The 19,787-nt window shown below is 45.1% G+C and overlaps 1 protein-coding gene across 3 annotated transcripts in view; it reads left to right on the top strand.

Annotated features, from left to right (window-relative positions):
• The first annotated feature begins 6,906 nt into the window (after window positions 1-6,906).
• Window positions 6,907-19,787, top strand: part of LOC137431403 (sentrin-specific protease 1) — a 91,844-nt gene continuing 78,963 nt past the window's right edge. The window contains exons 1-7 of one of the 3 annotated variants that reach the window (XM_068122699.2): window positions 6,918-7,236; window positions 13,262-13,336; window positions 13,554-13,609; window positions 13,752-13,972; window positions 17,439-17,520; window positions 17,630-17,704; window positions 17,893-18,022. In XM_068122699.2, coding sequence (XP_067978800.2) covers window positions 7,187-7,236; window positions 13,262-13,336; window positions 13,554-13,609; window positions 13,752-13,972; window positions 17,439-17,520; window positions 17,630-17,704; window positions 17,893-18,022 — 689 coding nt within the window. In that variant the 5' untranslated portion in view covers window positions 6,918-7,186. Of the gene's footprint in view, window positions 7,237-13,261; window positions 13,337-13,553; window positions 13,610-13,751; window positions 13,973-17,438; window positions 17,521-17,629; window positions 17,705-17,892; window positions 18,023-19,787 lie in introns of all 3 variants that reach the window. The other 2 variants (XM_068122701.2, XM_078781983.1) reach the window with 2 other exon arrangements.

The raw sequence follows: 19,787 nt of genomic DNA, 5'->3' as shown, positions 1-19,787 counted from the left end.
CAGGGACTCGATGAACACTCGAACGTTCCTGGTGGGAAGTCGGAGTGCAATGATCCTTTAACCAGATAATTTCTTACATCTCTGTCCTTGGAGATGAAAGGCAGTTGGGAAAGTAGAGGCATTTTAAAGTTATTCTGGATGATGTTATTGACCTGAAGGTTCATGGAATGGTCGATCAATGTGGATGAGATCCTTTCTTTCCCCTTTTATTTCTCAGATTGTAAACGCAAAGAAAAAAGCCTTATCTATAGGATCAGCACTTTGACTCCACACGGGATCAACGAGCACTTTTCATTTATTTACACCTCCTGCATTCTCTTACAACTTTTCAATCCTTTCACTCTCTGTCTTTTCTTTTACTCTATTTTCCCATCGATCATACCTCTCCCAAATTGCCGGAGGCATTGTATTTTCGGGTTGTCTGTTCGTTCGTGCATCCGTGAAAGGTTTTCGTTACCATGATAACTTCACAATTACTGAAGGGATCGAAGTGAAACTTGATGCAGGTATGTATAATGATATAAAGATGAACTGATTATATTTTGGGGTCACGAGGTCAAAGGGAAAAGGTCAGAGGTCATGTTCGGTAAAAATCCTGTTTGTTTTTTCTGTATTTTTTTTTTTTTTTGGTATACAAGATCGAGGCTCATGTAAGAGCCAACATTAATCACAAAAAGACAAACTGACACATAAAACATATGATAAAGGGAGCGGGAGAGAGGGAAGCATACAAGTGCAACATTTGAGAGCAGGGACATAGGGAGATCTGTGGGAGGGAGAGGGCTTGGGGGGAGGAGGCACGGGAAGGGGGGGGGGGGGTGGGAGAGGTATAAAACACATGGACACTGCTAGGACTTCCAGGAAAGAAGTTGGAATTTCAAAAAAGTGGATCTGGGGTGAATTAACGGGGTTAGAAAAGATCAAGGTTCTGGATGGGGGAAGATAAGAGATGGTGGTGAACAGCTGTTTTAAAGACCTGGAGGGCGGAGTGAGATTGAAGAGAGTGAGGGAGTTTGTTCCAGAGGCGGGAGTAAAGAGGAATGAAAGAGTGAAGGTGAGCAGAGAGTCTTGATTTTCACAGTTTAACCAGAAGAGGGTTGCAGGTAGATCTTGTGTGACCTGTAGGAATATTTGGGGGACAGAGCACAGACAGAGCTGGGGTAGCTAGGCCGGAGAGGAGTCGGTAGAAGACAGAAAGACCACCAACCTGCCTGCGGTAAGAGAGTGAAAGGCCCTCGGAGTTAGCTTCATCGTGGGAGATTCCAATGATTCTGAAAGCTTTGGTTTCAACAGCGTGAAGACGAGCTAGGTGTGAGGCAGGAGCCCAGAGGGGAGAGCAGTATTCCATTGAGCTGTGGATGAAAGCCTTGGGTGTGGTGAGGAGCTCAGGTGTGCCAAAAGCTTGAGTGACAGAACTTCTTGGAGAGGATTGTTGAGAAAGTAGATGGGAGGGTTGTCCAGTCGGTCTTTTCGGAGAGACATAGTAAGAGTGTGAGATTTGTCAGGATTGAAAGACATGTTCCACTTGTTTGACCAGTCTGTGATTTTGTCCAGGTCTGCAGAGAGTGAAGAGGCTGCTGCCTGCCGATCTGTCGGTTGGGATATGGAGCGGCAGAGAGTGGAGTCATCAGCAAAGAGATCGAGAGGATTTTCCAGAGAGTCAGAGAGTAATTAATGAAGACCAGAAATAGCACAGGGCCCAGAACACTGCTTTAAGGAACTCCAGCCTGAACAGGAAGGGTAGAAGAGAGATTTCCATTCAGGGCCACACGTTGACTGCGACCAGAAAGGAAGTCTGCAACCCATGTGTGGAGGTTTCCATGGATACCATATGAGGAGAGTTTGGTGAGCAGAGCGGGGTGCCAGACCGTATCAACGGCATGAGATATGTCAAGGGAGACAGCTCTGATTTCCTGTTTGGCATTGAGGACCACCATCCATTGCTAAGACAGCAGAAGCAGCATGTCCAGAGTAGAATGACCTGGTCTGAATCCAAATTGATGATCAGAGATCAAGCCATTGGAGAAGAGGAAGGATTTGATGTTAGAAGCAATGATGGATTCCATGACCTTGCTGATTATTGGGAGCAGGCTGATTGATCTGTAGTTGCAAGTATCAGTTTTTGCACCTTTTTGTGTAAAAAATCTGTTACCATGATAATGTGTGAACCAGTGATCGGATTTTGACCAAGGTTGGTACAAGCATGTATTATGATGCAAAAATGAACTGATTAGATTTTGGTGTCAAGAGGCCCAAGGTCCCGTTTTGTTCAAAAGTTAGCTTGGTAACAGAATTTTTACCTGTGATGGAATTTTGACCAAACTTGGTATAAGTGTATTGTTGCAAAATCGGGATTTAGGGGTTACCACGAGGGAGTTACTCGGACCCGCTCACTGACCTCTGGACCTGAAGCCACCAGGCCATGGATAAGTCCGCATCCTGACGGGTTGTGAGGGGCAACGGTGGATGTCAGTTGGGATAATTAGGTCTAACGGGGTCCCCTATGCCTTTATATCATGTTACCTGTGGGTGACCTAATAACCTTAGCTAAAGACCGTGCCCTCAGCGTTCACCCAGCTTCCAATTATACTATTACTACTGTTACGTGGTCCTCCCGGTAACTACCTGGTCTTGGTGACCCCCGGACCGTGGGAGGACCCCGCCAGAAAGATATCTGATTTATACGCTTTCGTAGCGCCATGCATATGAAAGACACAATAATTCAAGTCAATAAGAAACCCCACACCAAGGATCCAGATTACTTAATAATATATTCTCCATCCATCATCAGCAATCAACAATCCATCAACAATCTTACTAAGATGGCCATCTCATAAATTTCCCCCCTTTCCCCACTCATGACCCCTCAATGGTCACTGTCCCTCACAATGTCTCTGGGCCCCTCCAGACCAAGGTGAAGGTCGACTTCTCCGCACACGGGCGGTTGAACGAACCCCTGGCTGACGTGCTCCAAACGTGCCCGTCGCATACCGGGAATAGCTGCTGCAGCGCCCACCTCCTTGCAAAGCAAAGCGGGCAGAGCAAAGCGTGGCTCGCAAAACGCGCGAGGCCCAAGGTGCGACCCGTACGCGTCCTTGTAGACGTGGAGGCGAACTGTGCCGGACGCTTGGTTCCGTGCACGAACCCACGGCAACTTGACGTGTAACCGGTAATTACCCCGCACAGGTAACTCCTCTCGCCAGACGGGCTTTCAAACGCAGCGTTCCCCACGCTGCTCAATATCGACACCGCTCGCGTCGGAGCTGGGCGATGAGAAGAAGATGGCCGCTTCTCCCGGACCTTGTCTTCTTCTTTTCTTCCGGTTCACCATCCCGTTTCCGGTCTCCTGTTATCCAGAGCGCCTCTAACCATTTAACCACAACAACCTTTAATAGAATAAACATTAATAAGCAATGACCTGAATAGTAATTCACATAAATTCACATAAAGCCGTAACACTACTACTACTACTACTACTACTACTACTACTACCACTACTACTACTACTACTACTACTACTACTACTACTACTACTACTACTACTACTACTACTACTACTACTACTACGTGAACCATGAGTGAACGCTGGATAAACACTATCGAAGCGAATCAGTGGGGAAGAACTCCCTGGTATCTACTGAGCACACACCGTGTCGGAACAATGGAAGAATGGACGAGAATGAAGCAGATGGAAAATGCATTATTTATTAACTATTATTTGTTACCTCCGCCACCGAAGGTGGATGGAGATTATGTTTTCACCCGAGTCTGTTTGTCTGTGAACAGGATATCTCAAAAAGTTGTGAATGGATTCAAACGAAATTTGGTGGAGAGGTTAGACGTGACAATGATTAAATTATTAAATTTTGGTGAAGATACAGATCTGGATCTGCATCCGATTATTTTTTCTGTGATTCTTCACCATTGAGAGATGGGGGAAAAAAAATGTATATCACGATATCTCAAAAAGTTGTGGATGGATACGGACGAAACTTGGTGAACAGGTTGGGTGTTTGACCAGGAAGGATTTAATAGATTTTGGTGAAGATTCGAATCTAGATCAGATACTTTTTGAGTGATTCTTCACCATTGAGTGAGCATTGATATTTATTATGCATGATATTTCAGCAAGTTATGGACGTATTAGGACGAAACTAGGTGGATGAGTTGGTTCGGCGACAAGAACGAGCGATTCGATTTTGGTTCAGGTCCGATTCCAGATTGCGCCGATCATGATCAGTGGGATACTTGAGCCTGGTGGAGGTATGCTCTCTCCCGAGTATCGTTCTTGTTAACCTCGGCAGGGGAGAGTGGATTGCATTTGAGTCCATTTGTTACTTGCAAAATCGAAGATTTTTCAAAATCGAGGAAATCGAAGATTTTTCAAAATCGAGGAAATCGAAGATTTTTCAACTATATTGGTCGATTGTGTTTATTATGCTGTCATTCTACGGAAACTTGATACTTGCTTTCTGGTAAGAATTTTTTTTTTTGACAAGTATGTTGATCACTCCGGTTTGTGTGTGTCTGTGTGTCCGCTCACTTGCACTTATCTACAGGTCACAATTTTAAAACGATGTTGACGAAACTTCACCAAATGGTAGAGTTCGTAGTCCGACAAATTCCGATATATTTTTGAGGTCAAAAGGTCAACATAGGCCAAAGGTCAACCTTTTTTTTCGAATTTCTAAAATCCTCAATTTTTATCCGATTGACTGGAAATTTGAATAGGATTTTCATATCAGCGAACTGAATTCAACCACCAACTATTTTTGAGATCAACATAGGCCAAAAGGTCAACATAGGCCAAAGGTCAACCACTTTTTTTCAAATTTCTAAAATCCTCAATTTTCATCCGATTGACTTGAAATTTGAAGACTTTTCATTTCAGCTAACTGAATTTAACCACCAACTATTCTTGAGATCAGCGTAGGCCAAAAGGTCAACATAGGCCAATGGTCAACCACTTTTTTCAAATTTCTAAAATCCTCAATTTTCATCCGATTGCCTTGAAATTTGAATAGGATTTACACATCGGCAAAATGAATTCAACCACGAACTATTTTTCAGATCAGCATAGGCCAAAAGGTCATCATAGGCTAAAGATCAACCACTTTTTTTTCAAATTTCTAAAATCCTTAATTTTTATCTGATTCACTTGAAATTTGAATGGGATTTACATATCAGCTAACTGAATTCAACCACAAACTATTTTTGATCAATATAGGTCACAAGGTCAACATAGGCCAAAGGTCAACCCCTTTTTGGTGAATTTCTAAAATCCTCAATTTTCATCCGATTGACTTGAAATTTGAAAAGGATTTTCATATCAGCTAACTGAAATCAACCACCAACTACTTTTGAGGTCAACATCGGCCAAAAGGTCAACACAGGCCAAATTTCTAAAATTGTCAATTTTCATCCGATTAACTTAAACTTTGAAGACTATTTGCATATCAGGTCACTGAATTCAACCACTAATTTTTTTTGAGGACAAAGGGCTGTTCTATGAGTGCCATTCTACTTTGTTCTGTTTTGCCAATTGTTGCTCTGAGTGATTTTTCATTGTTTGGCAAATGTTTTTTTTTTGCATGTTAATCACTCCGGTGTGTGTGTGTGTGTGTGTGTGTGTGTGTGTGTGTGTGTGTTTTGTGTGTTTGTTTGTGTGTGTTTGCTAATTGGCCAAATTTTTTTTTGTGCAAATATGTTGATCACTCCTGTTTGTGTGTGTGTGTGTGTGTTTTGTGTGTTTGTTTGTGTGTGTTTGCTAATTGGCCAATTTTTTTTTTGTGCAAGTATGTTGATCACTCCTGTTTGTGTGTGTGTGTGTGTGTGTGTGTGTGTGTGTGTGTGTGTGTGTGTGTGTGTGTGTGTGTGTGTGTGTGTGTGTGTGTATGTGTGTGTGTGTGTGTGTTTTGTGTGTTTGTTTGTGTGTGTTTGCTAATTGGCCAATTTTTTTTTGTGCAAGTATGTTGATCACTCCTGTGTGTGTGTGTGTGTGTGTGTGTGTGTGTGTGTGTGTGTGTGTGTGTGTGTGTGTGTGTGTGTGTGTAAGTGTCACCGTATGAGTGATTTTTCATCTGTCTGTTTATTGTGAACAAAATATCTCAAAAAGTTGTGGACGAATTCGGACGAAATTTGTCAGAGATGTAGCGTATGTGACAAGGACAAAATGATTAGATTTTGGTAAAGATCCAGATTCGGATCCGGCTACTAGAATTTTAAAAGTGATTCTTCACCATTGGGGATAGGGCCAAAAACGATACATAGCAGGATATCTCAAAAAGTTGTGGATGGATTTAGACGAAACTTCTTGGACCGGTTGTGTGTGTGACAAGGACGATTAGATTCGATTTTGTTGAAGATCCGGCTACGGGTCCGGCTCGTAGAATTTTTAAGTGATTCTTCACCATTGAGTGATATGGCCAACCAGGCGAAGGTTCTGAGTTCCAGTGCTGAGTACTATACCGAGTGCCGTTCTACTTCTAGTTATATATGATTTGGTGAGGATTTGAACTGCTGATCCGATCTCCTAGACTCGGAGTCGGAGTGGACGTTAACCAATTACTCGGAGTGGACGGACGGGAATTAACCCTTCATTGTTGGACTAGTATTCGCCAATCGCATGTGCGAATAGGCCACAGTCATTTCCTATCAAGAAATATTCCTTTTTCTGTTTTAATGTTAAGTTTGTCAAAATTGCATCCTCTTACTAGTTGTGCAGTTTTGTTGGCCCTGATGGTATTGTTCGCAGCGGAGTACTCGCCAAAGCACCTTTTTGATTAATGCTATTTAGTCGCATCATTTATGAAACCTACTTGCGGCCATTACTGAAATTATAGACATGTGTGTACTTGAATCTTTTGTAATCATAAAATTGTGCTTTGAGGTAAGCCGTTTAAGGCATCTACGAATGGGAGATGCGGTTACAATTCGTGAGCTTACGCTAGCCAATGGCGTCGTGCCATGTTAGCGATCATCGGCCCAGTTTAGCACACTAGTCGAGCATTGGGATTTTTTTCCCCCCTAATTCGATTGTATTCCCGCTCGCTGGATAACTAACCAGAGAGGTTGTAATTTCGTGAGGGACTTTGCTGTGCGGCCGATCCAGCAGGCCTTGGATAGCCGTTCGCCGAACGTCGGTGATGATGTCCGGACACTGAATACGGGTCTTGACTCTTTGGACATGCCGGGATCGGTTCCGGTCCATCGACTGAGGAAGAGGCGCTTTGAGAGGTGAGGCCCGCAGTCCAGACTCGTCGTGTCCGGCACTTCGTGGACTTGAAACGGAACAAAACCCCCAAAGTGACGCGATATCGGGTTTGCATTTGGCGCCTTTCGCGATGACAGGCGGAAACTGCATGCGAACGCCTTCCTCTGTCTGTGCTCGCAGTCACTATTGTACTTTGCAGTATATTCACGATTATATTTTATACTATGTTCTCTGTTGTACTTTATATTATAGTCTGTTCACTATTTTGTTCCTCCCGATGAACTTTTGCTGCTTTGCGTTTAAAGCATTTATCTTCTTGCCGTTTGTCCCACATGTGGTTTGGTTTCGTGATCCATTGAGATTGACGTTACAAAAGTCGTTACTCAATAACTATGAACACCAACTGTCATTGGTAACTATAACGACAATAAATACTAATTATTTAAGCGTAATAAATATGTATTTGTTTATTTTATTTGGAGGGGTGGGCTGGTTCTGGAGGCCATTACAATACGAGGAGGCATTGGCTCTTTAACTCATTATTATTATTCGTTATTAATTTCCAGCCACAAAGTTTGACTTTCCTCAAGTACATTGTTGGAACCAAAACCAACTTCTGACTTTGTTGGCCTTTGGTCATTGGGTCCCCAACTCCCCCCACCCCTCCCCCCTTGGCCCCCCTTCCCATCTCCCCCCTCCCCCACCCCTCCCCTTTGGCCCCTCCATCTCCCCCCACTCCTCCCCATTGGCTCCTCCATCTCCCCCCACCCCTCCCCATTAGCCCCTCCATCTCCCCCCACACCTTCCCCCACCCCTCCCCTTTGGCCCCTCCATCTCCCCCCACTCCTCCCCATTGCCTCCTCCATCTCCCCCCACCCTCCCCATTGGCTCCTCCATCTCCCCCCACCCCTCCCCTTTGGCCCCTCCATCTCCCCCCACCCCTCCCCTTTGGCCCCTCCATCTCCCCCCCACCCTCCCCATTGGCTCCTCCATCTCCCCCCACCCCTCCCCTTTGGCCCCTCCATCTCCCCCCACCTCCCCCCACTCCTCCCCATTGGCTCCTCCATCTCCCCCCACCCTCCCCATTGGCTCCTCCATCTCCCCCCACCCATCCCCTTTGGCCCCTCCATCTCCCCCCACCTCCCCCCACTCCTCCCCATTGGCCCCTCCATGTCCCCTACCCCTCCCCATTGGCTCCTCCATCTCCCCCACACCTCTCCCCCCCCCCTTCACCCCCTCCCCCTACCAATCTGGCTTTGCTTTTGTGTTCTCTCCCCCATTGTGCATTCTCCGATGGACATTTGGCATTTTTATCCACATTTTCAAATCCCGCATGATGTCTCAGTGTTTTGGTTAAGCGGGCGCAAATAAATAAATAAATCAGTATCACACATCCATCTTGGGCTGAGATGTTTAACGTTAAATAAGTCAAACTCCCTTTTTGCCAAAAGTATTGCCTTGTTAAATAGTCATTAACTGCTGATCCCTTATACAGAGGAGCTGGAAAACGTACTCGTACCCTTTGGTCCAATATTTGGTTTCGGAATTGTGGAATACGAAGGACATTTAAAGAGGGTTTCAGCTCCGGGATATCAAAACAAGATGTATTACAACTTCATTTATTCATTTTGACGCGCTATGTCTGGGATCTGGGGGGGCTGAGGGTGGATAATTCAACTGTTTGAACCCACACTGGCGAATGACGACATGTGCAATTCAGGGCTTGTGAACTGCTGCATTGTCTAGCTCAGCAGAGTACCATGCATAAGGTAAAAAAAACTACTGTTTCCATTTACCTGACAGACCCTAACTTTGTCCCCTTGCAATATTTTTTGTTTATTTTACTTTTGTTTGTTACCTGCCTTGCCTGGTTCATTCTGGTGAGTTGTTTCAAAATGACTGTGGCAGTCACCCACCCCGGAGACTTCCTGTCGGTTCTGCGTCTGACGACTGCATTACCATTGGAGTCCCCAAAGTGGGTGAGGGCCACGCCGATAGGCGACTACCTGACCAATCTAGGCCAAGCAAATCTTCGGGTCACATGTGGTGAGCTTCTCCAACATCAATCGACCTTTAACAGTATTTAAACCAAGCCATCAGACAAAGCCACCACACCGCACAGAATCCGCCCTAGACACAAAGTCAGGTTTATTTTAAAATAAAACGGGCAAAATACTAATGTAACGAGATGGTATTCATAGAATACTTACCCTGCACAGTCAACTTGTTGCGAGCCAACTTTTCTGTTTGACCACGTGAGCGATGACATCATAAATTTATATTTTCTCATATAATTGTTGCGTAGATCACGCTCAATACATTTCAAACTGATCAGACCAAGCGTTTTCCCTGTCAAATTATGACATCATAATTATGGCACCAATGAGGTCTTCGTTAACACCTATTCCCCATATGGAGTTTTTTTTACAATGAGCCATGTTTCAATTTTTTCCATGCAGCGGTTTTGGAGCTATAGAGGTGCAACATTTTTTGGTTTTTCCAAGATGGCGCCTGTACCACATGACCGATGACGTCATGATCATTAAAATATTCTTAAGGAGGAGGCGCTCCTATGGTAAAAATTTTCGTGTCCATCAGACCATCAGTTGCTGAAATTTTTAAAACTAGGGCATGCCCGTACTATATATATATCTAAAATTATATCCCCCCCTCTATTTACATGAAATGGTTTGGTCCAAAGCGAACGGCTTGCGAGTACGGTGACAATCCCCCCCCTCTATTTACATGAAATGGTTTGGTCCAAAGCGAACGGCTTGCGGAGTTTGGTAAAGAAATCGCCATAGCGTGCACGAACGCGCAGGAAAGCGAAAGAATCGCAAAGTAGTTTTAATTAGTTTTAAAACATAGTTTAACGCCAACATAGTTTGCCAACGTGAAATAAATGAATACGCTCTCAAATGTGCCGTCCGAGGCAGAGTCTGTTCGCCACGTTCGGCACACGTGATAGCTCGCTGCTCTCTGATTGGTTGAATCGTTTTTTGGACATAGCTCGGTAACTACTTCTCCGATTAATATGAAACCTTGAAAAGGCACATCCTCGGGTCCCCAGCAATATACCTGGCAAGTTTAAAGTATATCGGACCCGTGGTTGTCGAGAAACAGCGGTCACAGACATACAGACATAGAGATTACTGGAATTATAGATAGATAATGATCGGATGGATAAGTGTTGTATTTGTCAAATTATGACGTCATAACGAAGGCACCGATGACGTCATCATTAACATATTTTATTCCCCATGGGGAGTAGACAATGAGCCAGGTCTCAATTTTTTCCATGGAGTGGTTTCAGAGGTGCGAAGTTTTTCCAAGATGGCTCCTGTACCACGTGACCTATGACGTCATAATATCATTAAAATATTCTACAGGAGAAGGCCCTACTATGGTGAAAACTTCATGGCAATTGCACCAACGGTTGCCGAGAAAATGAATTTTTAAAATGCAGACCCATACGGCACACGGCACACGTACGTAACTGAATGCTTAACCCCGCTTTTCACTTCACGAACGCAGGGTAATAAATAATTGGCCACAATAAGCAAATCCCTCTTGACCCACTACCGATATACATGCCCATGAAACCAACGACGAATGGCAGTTTCCTTAATTATATAACGTTAAATGCCTTCACTCGTGCGACAAGATAGAGAGGCATGGGAAAATCACAAGACAATGGTAAACCTGGTGAGTCGCCGTGTGAAGGGGAATGTCCTGTTCAGGCCAAACATCCTGTGCCAGACGATATGTGACGGAGCACGGTGGAGAGGGGGTGGCGTCGGCTTGGTGGGGCCTGGCCGCCACACTGGGGAGCCCAGAACGAATGCAGCCTCCGGCTTCGCGTTCCCAGGATTCTCCAGATTTGGCCACACCTTTTATAAGGTCGGTCGCTGGCATCATTGAAGATGCCACTCTCCTCTCATTCACCATTGGCACTTGTCACGGGTGGGGAAAACACTTTCCTTATCCTCCTCCATTCCCCACCTCCTCCCTCCCTCTCCTCGGACCTAGTGTAGGGTGGCACCATGGCCGACTGTGTGGCAGGTATGATGTTTTCCCACCAAGATAGCGCCTTAGGTCAAAACAAATGATAAAAAGAAACATTTAAGACTGGGTAGGTTTTACGTTTCAAACTATACAAATTAGTGACACATCTAATATGATATTTACTTACTTCACGCTTATTCTAAAACAATTGATAATGACATAACTATGCTATATGTATACATTACACCCGTGTTATATTTATACATGTTCAATGTACTGCAAATTCCACTTTCAAACAAGAAAATAAAATTTGTAGCAAATACGCTTCATGACCAAAAGTATGCGGACACTCCTTCTAATTCGTGGATTCGGCTATTTGAGCCACACCCATTGCTGACAGGTATATTATAATCAAGCACACAGCCATGCAATCTCTATAGACAAACATTGGCAGTCGAATGAGCCATACTGCAAAGCTCAGTGACTTTCGACATGGCACCGTCATAGGACGTCACCTTTCCAACAAGTCAGTTCGTCAAATTTCTGCCCTGCTAGAGCTGCTCCGGTCAACTGTAAATGCTGTTATTGTGAAGTGGAAATGTCTTGGTGCAACAACAGCTCAGCCGCGAAATGGTAGGCCAAACAAGCTCTCAGAACGGGAACGCCGAGTGCTGAAGCACATAGCGCGTAAAAATCGTCTGTCTTCGGTTGCAACACACTACCGAGTTCCAAACTGCCTCTAGAAGCAACGTCAGCCAACAACTGTTTTTCGGGAGCTTCATGAAATGGGTTTCCATGGCCGAGCAGCTGCACACAAGCCTAAGATCACCATGCGCAATGCCAAGCATTGGCTGGAGTGCTGTAAAGCTCACCGCCATTGGACTCTGGAGCAGTGGAAATGTGTTCTCTAGAGTGATGAATTGCGCTTCACCATCTGGCAGTCCGACGGACTAATCTGGGTTTGGCGGATGCCAGAAAAACGCAACTGCCTGAATGCATAGTGTCTACTGTAAAGTTTGGTGGAGGAGGAATATTGGTATGGGGCTGTTTTTCATGGTTCAGGCTAGGCCACTTATTTCCAATTAAGGGAAATCTTCATGCTACAGCGTACAATGATATTCTAGATGATTGTGTGCTTCCAACTTTGTGGCAACAGTTTGGGGACGCCCTTTCCTGTTTCCGCATGACAATGCCCCCGTGCACAAAGCGAGGTCCATAAAGAAATGGTTTTGTTGAGATCATTGTGGAAGAGAACCAGTTCCCTGGTAATTCCCTGCTTGTCGTAAAAGGCGACAAAAAGGGTTGGCAGCAGGAAGGGCATCCGGCCTTAAAACATTGCTTCAAAAAGGGGACCAAAAACAACAACAACCACGGTTCCCGAAAAAGGCCAACCCCCACTTTGCGGGGAAAAATGGCCTCTAAAGGTGTTTTTTTTTTTTGTTTTTTTTGTGTGGAAGAACTGGACTGGCCTGCACGGAGCCCTGACCTCAACCCCATCGGACACCTTTGGGATGAATTGGAACGCCGACAGCGAGCCAGGCCTAATCGCCCAACATCAGTGCCCGACCTCACTAATGCTCTTGTGGCTGAATGGAAGCAAATCCCCGCAGCAATGTTCTAACATCTAGTGGAAGCCTTCCCAGAAGAGTGGAGGCTGTTATAGCAGTAAGGGGGGGTGGGGGGCGGGGGGGGACCAGCTCCATATGAATGGCCATTAATTTGGAATGAGATGTGTGATGTTTGGGTGTCCACATACTTTTGGTCATGTAGTGTACATTGACGGATCAGAAGGAGATATAGTGGTTATTTTATGACTGTAAATACTTGTGTGAGGGAGATGGATCCCAGGAAAAACGATAAAAAAACCCTTACCTACCATTCCCAATTTCTTTTTTGTGGTTTGTAACTGAAAATTACTTTTATTTTCATTTTTGGCCTCGACATCCCCTGAATTTTTTCATGGGTGTGTTCACGCAGCATTGCCTGCAAGTCCACATAATATTGACCAGTGTTCGTCGTTTTGTGCGGCATTTAATCAATCAGCAGTACCTTTTTGAAGACACAGAAGATGTTGGCTATAAACTTGCCAGCTGAAGACTGCGTGCAGAACTTATTCAGGTGTGGAAATTCGCTTGTTCTTCTGCATTAATTCAGTCTTCATCTCAGGTTTTCCAGCGGTTATCCGGTGATTCGTCACCGGTAAACCAGATGTGACAAAGAAGAATTCATGTGGTCTTGGACTATTTTTGTTGTGTTGCATGGTTTAATCTCTCCTCATTTCTTGAAGATTTTATCTGATTGGGTCCCACATGTCATCTGGGTTTTTCCTTGGCAGGTTGGACTCTGACGAAGTTGAAGAGCAAGAAAACATTCTCAAGAGACCCCGCAAAGGTGCTTTTTTGTGGTTCTCTCAGTACATGTATTATAAAGAACATTAGAATCTTCCTGCTTTACTACAATGTGTAAAAATTCATTTGAAACCTTGCAAAAATTAATGACTTCCTTATGAACACACAACCTTTTTTTTTTGCAGATACTGCAGAGCAGATAATTGACGGAGCTTGGAAAACTGCAGCGTCTGTGAAAGAGACAGCGTGTTGGTTTGTGCTGTCTGCTTTCAACTGGGTCTCTGCGCGGTTACCCACACTTCCTGGTGGGTTTTGGACCTCTGTGAATGACCGAGTGGACAAGCGCCCAGGTCACATGTCCAGAAAGGATAATGTAAACCACTGGAAGATTCAGTCAGTGCCGCAGGTCAGATTAGTATGCAATTGCGGGGTTCCATTTACTGTTTTTGGTGTAAACGTTTTAACCATAAGGTGGTTAAACCAAAAGAAGAAAACAGGTGTTGGGTTGCTGCAGCCTAAATTCATTCAGGTTTAAGCAAACTGAAACCTGAATGAATTTACCATATCTTCTGGTGTATTAACCACACATCTGTTTTTCACCCTCAAAAAAAAAAAATTCATACTTCGGGCAAAACTTAATGATTTAAGACTGAAACTTTGAAGTCTTATCAGCTGTGTTATCAGGCGCGTGTGTTATCGGGCGCGTGTGTTATCGGGCGCGTGTGTTATCGGGCGCGTGTGTTATCGGGCGCGTGTGTTATCGGGCGCGTGTGTTATCGGGCGCTTGTGTTATCGGGCGCTTGTGTTATCGGGCGCTTGTGTTATCGGGCGCGTGTGTTATCGGGCGCGTGTGTTATCGGGCGCGTGTGTTATCGGGCGCGTGTGTTATCGGGCGCGTGTGTTATCGGGCGCGTGTGTTATCGGGCGCGTGTGTTATCGGGCGCGTGTGTTATCGGGCGCGCGCGTGTGTGTGTGTGTGTCGTTGTCGAACCGCCAGATTATGGCGTGCCATGAACCTGTAGGCCCGCGATGGGCTGGTCGTGAAATCCCCAATGTCATCCTCCTTAGCTAAATTTCTCTCCTTCAGCCTGAGAGTAAATGTTGTCAATGAAAAGCATGTAAATTGAAACTAATTTCCCATTATAAGAGGCAGAGGTTAGGGTGAGTGCTGTCTCAATCCTCATTTTTACTATTACAGTGGTTTATTTTATCGAAATTATCATGTTTAAGACCCACCTGGCATTGCTTCTCCAGCAGTGGGTCCTCATTTGAGAGCTCCTCCCAGTATGAGTCCAGCAACTCCTCTAGATCACCTTCCTCCATCTCATCAAAGCCGACAGTCTTGGCCATTTTGATGATGTTACATCGTGCTTTTGACATTATTCACGCCGAAACTCTTGAAGCCGTGAACAATTTGAAGGCAAAGTTTCCCCCATACAGCATTGGCCGAGCAGCCATCGCAACCATGTCAACCACAGCCCCCTCCTCTCTCCCCTTTTTCTCCTCTTTTTGCTTTCTGGAGAGGTGGGGAAGGTGGAGCGGTAACAATGGCAGCACCTCCTCCACTCTCTGGTCCACCGCTGTTTGCGGCGAGGGGACATCAGCCTCCACGCTGCTCTTTTTCTTCCTCCTCCTTCCCTGTTTGTCGTCCTCATCTTCCTTTACAGTGGAGGAGAGGGAAACAGACAACGCTGCCACAGCAGCGTTGCTTGTCCTGGGGGCAACACCCCCACCCGCATGCATTTTGCTCACCATAGCTTCGTGGGCAAGACCTGAAGGTGTGACCTATCGCACCACACAGGTTACAACACACTTGAGAGGTGCAGTGCTCCCTCAAATGTCCCAACTGCCCACACTGCGAGCAAAACTGTTTTTTATATGCAGACACAGTGGTCCAATTGTCCACGCCTTCGGCATAATTTTGGCTGACGCGCGTAATACACTTCCCCACGGTCCATCCCAATTACTATATATCCCATTAGGGATGTGGGTGACCGAGCCATCCTCCTTGACCCTGAACTTGGCACGATACTGCCGAGCTCCAGTCCATATTCCCAAACCATGTTGGATATACCTTGGTGGGGTCTTTATATCGACATAACGTGACAACCAATACTGTACATTGTAATCGCAAATGCTCTCATTGTAGAGGTGGATCGTCACGGCCCTCTCATGGTCAGAAAGGGCCTTCACCGCCCGGTCAGCCAGAGACCCAGCTGACTGAGCGGCTGTCCACCTCACCCAGAAGTCGGCAAGCTTCCCAGCTGACTGTAAAAACACATCAAACCGATTAGCCAAGGAGATGAGGGAGTAAAAATCCTCAGCCTTGAACTCCAGTGTGCCCAACAATACTGACAGTCCAAATACCTCATTCGGTGGAACAGGTCCCTCCTTCACAAACTTAAAATGGCTGCCGTTATGGCGCTTGCTCGCTATGCCGGAGTCCTTGTGAGGGGCAGGGGACAACACTAAGAATGAGGGTTGGGGGAATGGGAGGGATAGAGGGAGATGTTGGCAGCTAAGGCTACCTACCTGCCTGGACGGCAAGTCCGCCAAACAGGAGGAAGGCTGGGGAAATGCAGGACTGACAAAGACGAGAAAAGAAAACGGGCAGAGACAACACGGGGAAATGAAAAAGCACGCAACACCACAGTGCTCAGCCACCAGCACATTCCACACCAGTGATGCAGTCAGTCAGTCAGACAGGTAGAGAGAAAGAGACAGAGACTGCTTGCCTTTGCCCACGGCGCTTTTATAATCCCTTGGTGAGTGTTGGGCCTAGAGGGGGAATCTAGGATGCCAATTAACGCATCGTCACTTTGCCCCACCGTCACCGATGTCCATCAGACATGACTTCCGACGCACCAGGATGGAGCTCTGCATTTAACACGGGTGGGAGGGGTAGCGACTTGTTCTCTGCGTGAGACGAATGCTGGGACCGTGTAATTGTTTTGTAAAGACAGACGGAGTGATTAGATGTCCCCAGGACGCTAATGGCCAAGTAAAACCTGTCTGTTCTGATATATGACAAAGTCCGGCGAACTAAAGCGTTGGCCGCCACTTCCAGCGATCCCCTTTCCGTGCTTCCTGCAGCAAATGCTGCTCGGTCGAGGTAAGGGTGATGGCAAAAGGTGAGCAAGTCATGTGTGGTTGGAGCAAAGGTTGTGGCGAGTGGTGGTGTTGAATGGCGTGTACAATGTCTTGATGCAATGGAAATTAATGTGAAGATGATAATGAAACCAAAATAAAGTGTTGCTAAAAAATGTGTTTAAGAAAAGCTAAATGTGGTGTCCTTATCATGTATCAAAAGGGAAGATTCAGAGACTGCGAAGACATGGGGCAGTTGAGATTCAGCACGCAATTAAAACCAGATTTTGGCACGTTATGCAAATTAGCATACACACACTGCACAGGGCACACATGAAGCTCATATAGAATTTACAATTAACCCCTTGGAAATGGGGAGAAAAGGGGAAGAAAACTTCTCTACCCATCACCAACGCATTGTATTACACTCTAACCCACTACACAAGCGGAAGGAACTACTCTGACCTTGCTCTATGGAAATAACTACACTAAGGGACCTGGATGGTGGTTGCCATTGCCTCTGAGCGGTTTCCTAAAACCGCAACACTATATATAATATGATATCTCAAAAAGTTGTGGATGGGTTGGATAGGTGACAAGAACAAGCCGATTCCATTTTGGTTCAGGTCCAAATCCAGATCAGGCCTATCAGTAAACTGAAAATTTCAACATATGAAGTAATCAGCTAGGTGGAGGTATGTGCTCTACCGAGTGCCATTCTAGTTGACTGAATTTCTAAAGCCTGAAGTTGCTAGATTTGACACTGACCCCACCTGTGCACACAGAAGCACACACCTGCAGCGTGCACTGCATCAAGGTCGACGTCATCTTCACTGTGGAAACACCAACCGTTGAAGATTTCTTTTGGTAGGGTTTAAGGTGTAATTTCTTTTTGGCTAAACGTGTAATCCTCATGAATGTTTGTGTGAAGACGATGAATGTATGTGAGATGACTGCACTGTTTTTTAACAAACAGAGAATGAAGGTGCGTCTCCTGAAGTTTGCAACTGTTATTTGCCACAAGACAAAAGGAAAAACTACAGGATGGCAGGTAATCATTCTACCAATATTTGTTGTTTGGCCCAATAATTTTGTCCCTCTACCTTCTCTTCTGTCCACATCGGTTTATCCTGCCATGTTATCGCACGCCTCCATTGCCATCCTTTAAAATCTGTCCCGTTTTGTTATTTTTTACTTGTGGAAGTTGGTTATGATATGTTCTTGAACTCTGCTTACTAGATCAACTCCTGCAATGCGAGGGTGCTCATAAACAAGATCTTGACCACCCCCCACCCCCAGTCCTTCCAGAGAAGTCTGTATGTGGAAGGAAAGAACTGCACGGCAAACTGAACCACCATAAACTGCCCAGGTAAATTAGTATGGCTGTCGGCATGCTTGTGGGATAAAGGGAAGTGGTGTTATTGGTCCTCTTCTATAGGTTTGCTTCCTATAATACTATACACTACCGGTCAAAAGTTTTAGAACACCTCGATTTTTCCAGTTTTTATTGAAATTTACGCAGTTTAATGTCTCAACGTACTCTGAAATTAAGCATAGAACAAATAAACAATTGGAGATTAAAAAAAAGAAATAATAGAATCATTTTGTTTAACAAAATTTAATTAAAATTTTTGACTCGGCAAAGTAGCCACCTTTTGCAGATATAACCGCCGAACACACTCGTGGCATTCTTTCTACAATGGAAATCAAATATTGTTCGGGAAGTTCTTCCCAACACTGTTGCAGAAGTTCCCACAAATGTGTTGCACTTGTAGGTTGCTTTGCTTTCACCCTTCTGTCCAGTTCATCCCAAACCAGCTCAATGGGGTTTGAGTCTGGAGACTGTGCTGGCCATTCCATGATTTGAAGCCTACCATCTTGTTCTTTTCCTCGAAGGTAGTTTTGACATAACCTGGAGGTGTGTTTAGGGTCATTATCTTGCTGTAGGATGAACCCCTGACCAACTCGGCGTATACCAGTGGGTATTGCATGGCGCTGCAAAATGCTGTGGTAGCCCTTTTGGTTCAGGGTGCCAGTCACTCTGTGCAAGTCGCCGACTCTGGATCCAGCAAAAGAGCCCCAGACCATCACGCTTCCTCCTCCATGTTTGATAGTTGGTGTCGCACACTGAGGAACCATCCTTTCGCCAACTCGACGGCGTACAAAAACCCTGCGTGATGAACCAAAGATTTCAAATTTTGATTCATCGGTCCATAAGACCTTCTTCCAGTCTTCAGTCGTCCAAGGGCGGTGCTACATGGCCCAGGCAAGCCTCTTTCTCTTATTTTGCCATCTTAGCAATGGCTTTCTTACTGCCACTCGACCGGTCAAACCTGCAGCTCGAAGTCTTCTCTTCACAGTTGAAACTGACACTTGCTTACTTCGACCAGTGTTAAGCTGTGCTTGAAGCTGTTGTCCTGTGAGCCGCCTATCACGCAAGCTGTTAACTCTCAGAAACTTGTCTTCTGATTCTGTTGTGGCTTTGGGTCTGCCAGACCTCTTCCTGTCAGAGTTTCCTCCAGTTTCCAATATACTACTTCCTGCAGTGCAATATTGTCCAAATAATGCTTCAGAGGGTGTAATAACAGTCTGTTCCAATACTGCTTTTATACAGACGGGGTTTGTAATCAAGTAATCAGCAGAGGTTGGGACACCTGTAGGAATTGTTTGCATCAATTTTCAAGGCTTAATTTACTTACATTGCTGCAGAACAGCTGTAAGTTGTTAACCCATTACTTGTTCCCTGAAGAAGGCCTTTTTAAAAAATATATAACTGTGCAATTTACATTATTTTCCCATTTTTGCTAACCTGAACTTTTTTTTTAACCTCGAGCTGTTTACTGCTTACCTTTGTACCATTTCAGGTTATTCACTGGACATTAAACTGTGTAAATTTCAATAAAAACTGGAAAAATTGAGGTGTTCTAAAACTTTTGACCGGTAGTGTAGATTTGCTCTCCATCTGTTCCTCCCAACTGTGGTTTTCTGAACTTTTTCAATACCCTTCAACGTATTCAACTGAAACTTGATAGGGGACATGTATTGCAAATCAATTCTCCCTCTGGTTTCTCCTGGTATGCATGGAAAACTACGTATTACAGTGCATTCAGAAAGTATTCACATCGCTGGACTTT

This window comes from Myxine glutinosa, chromosome 7 (genome assembly GCF_964187855.1).
Source record: "Myxine glutinosa chromosome 7, kmMyxGlut1.1, whole genome shotgun sequence".
Taxonomy (NCBI): domain Eukaryota; kingdom Metazoa; phylum Chordata; class Myxini; order Myxiniformes; family Myxinidae; genus Myxine; species Myxine glutinosa.
The sequence above is the reverse complement of the archived record's forward strand: the minus strand, read 5'-3'. Positions and strand labels throughout refer to the sequence as shown.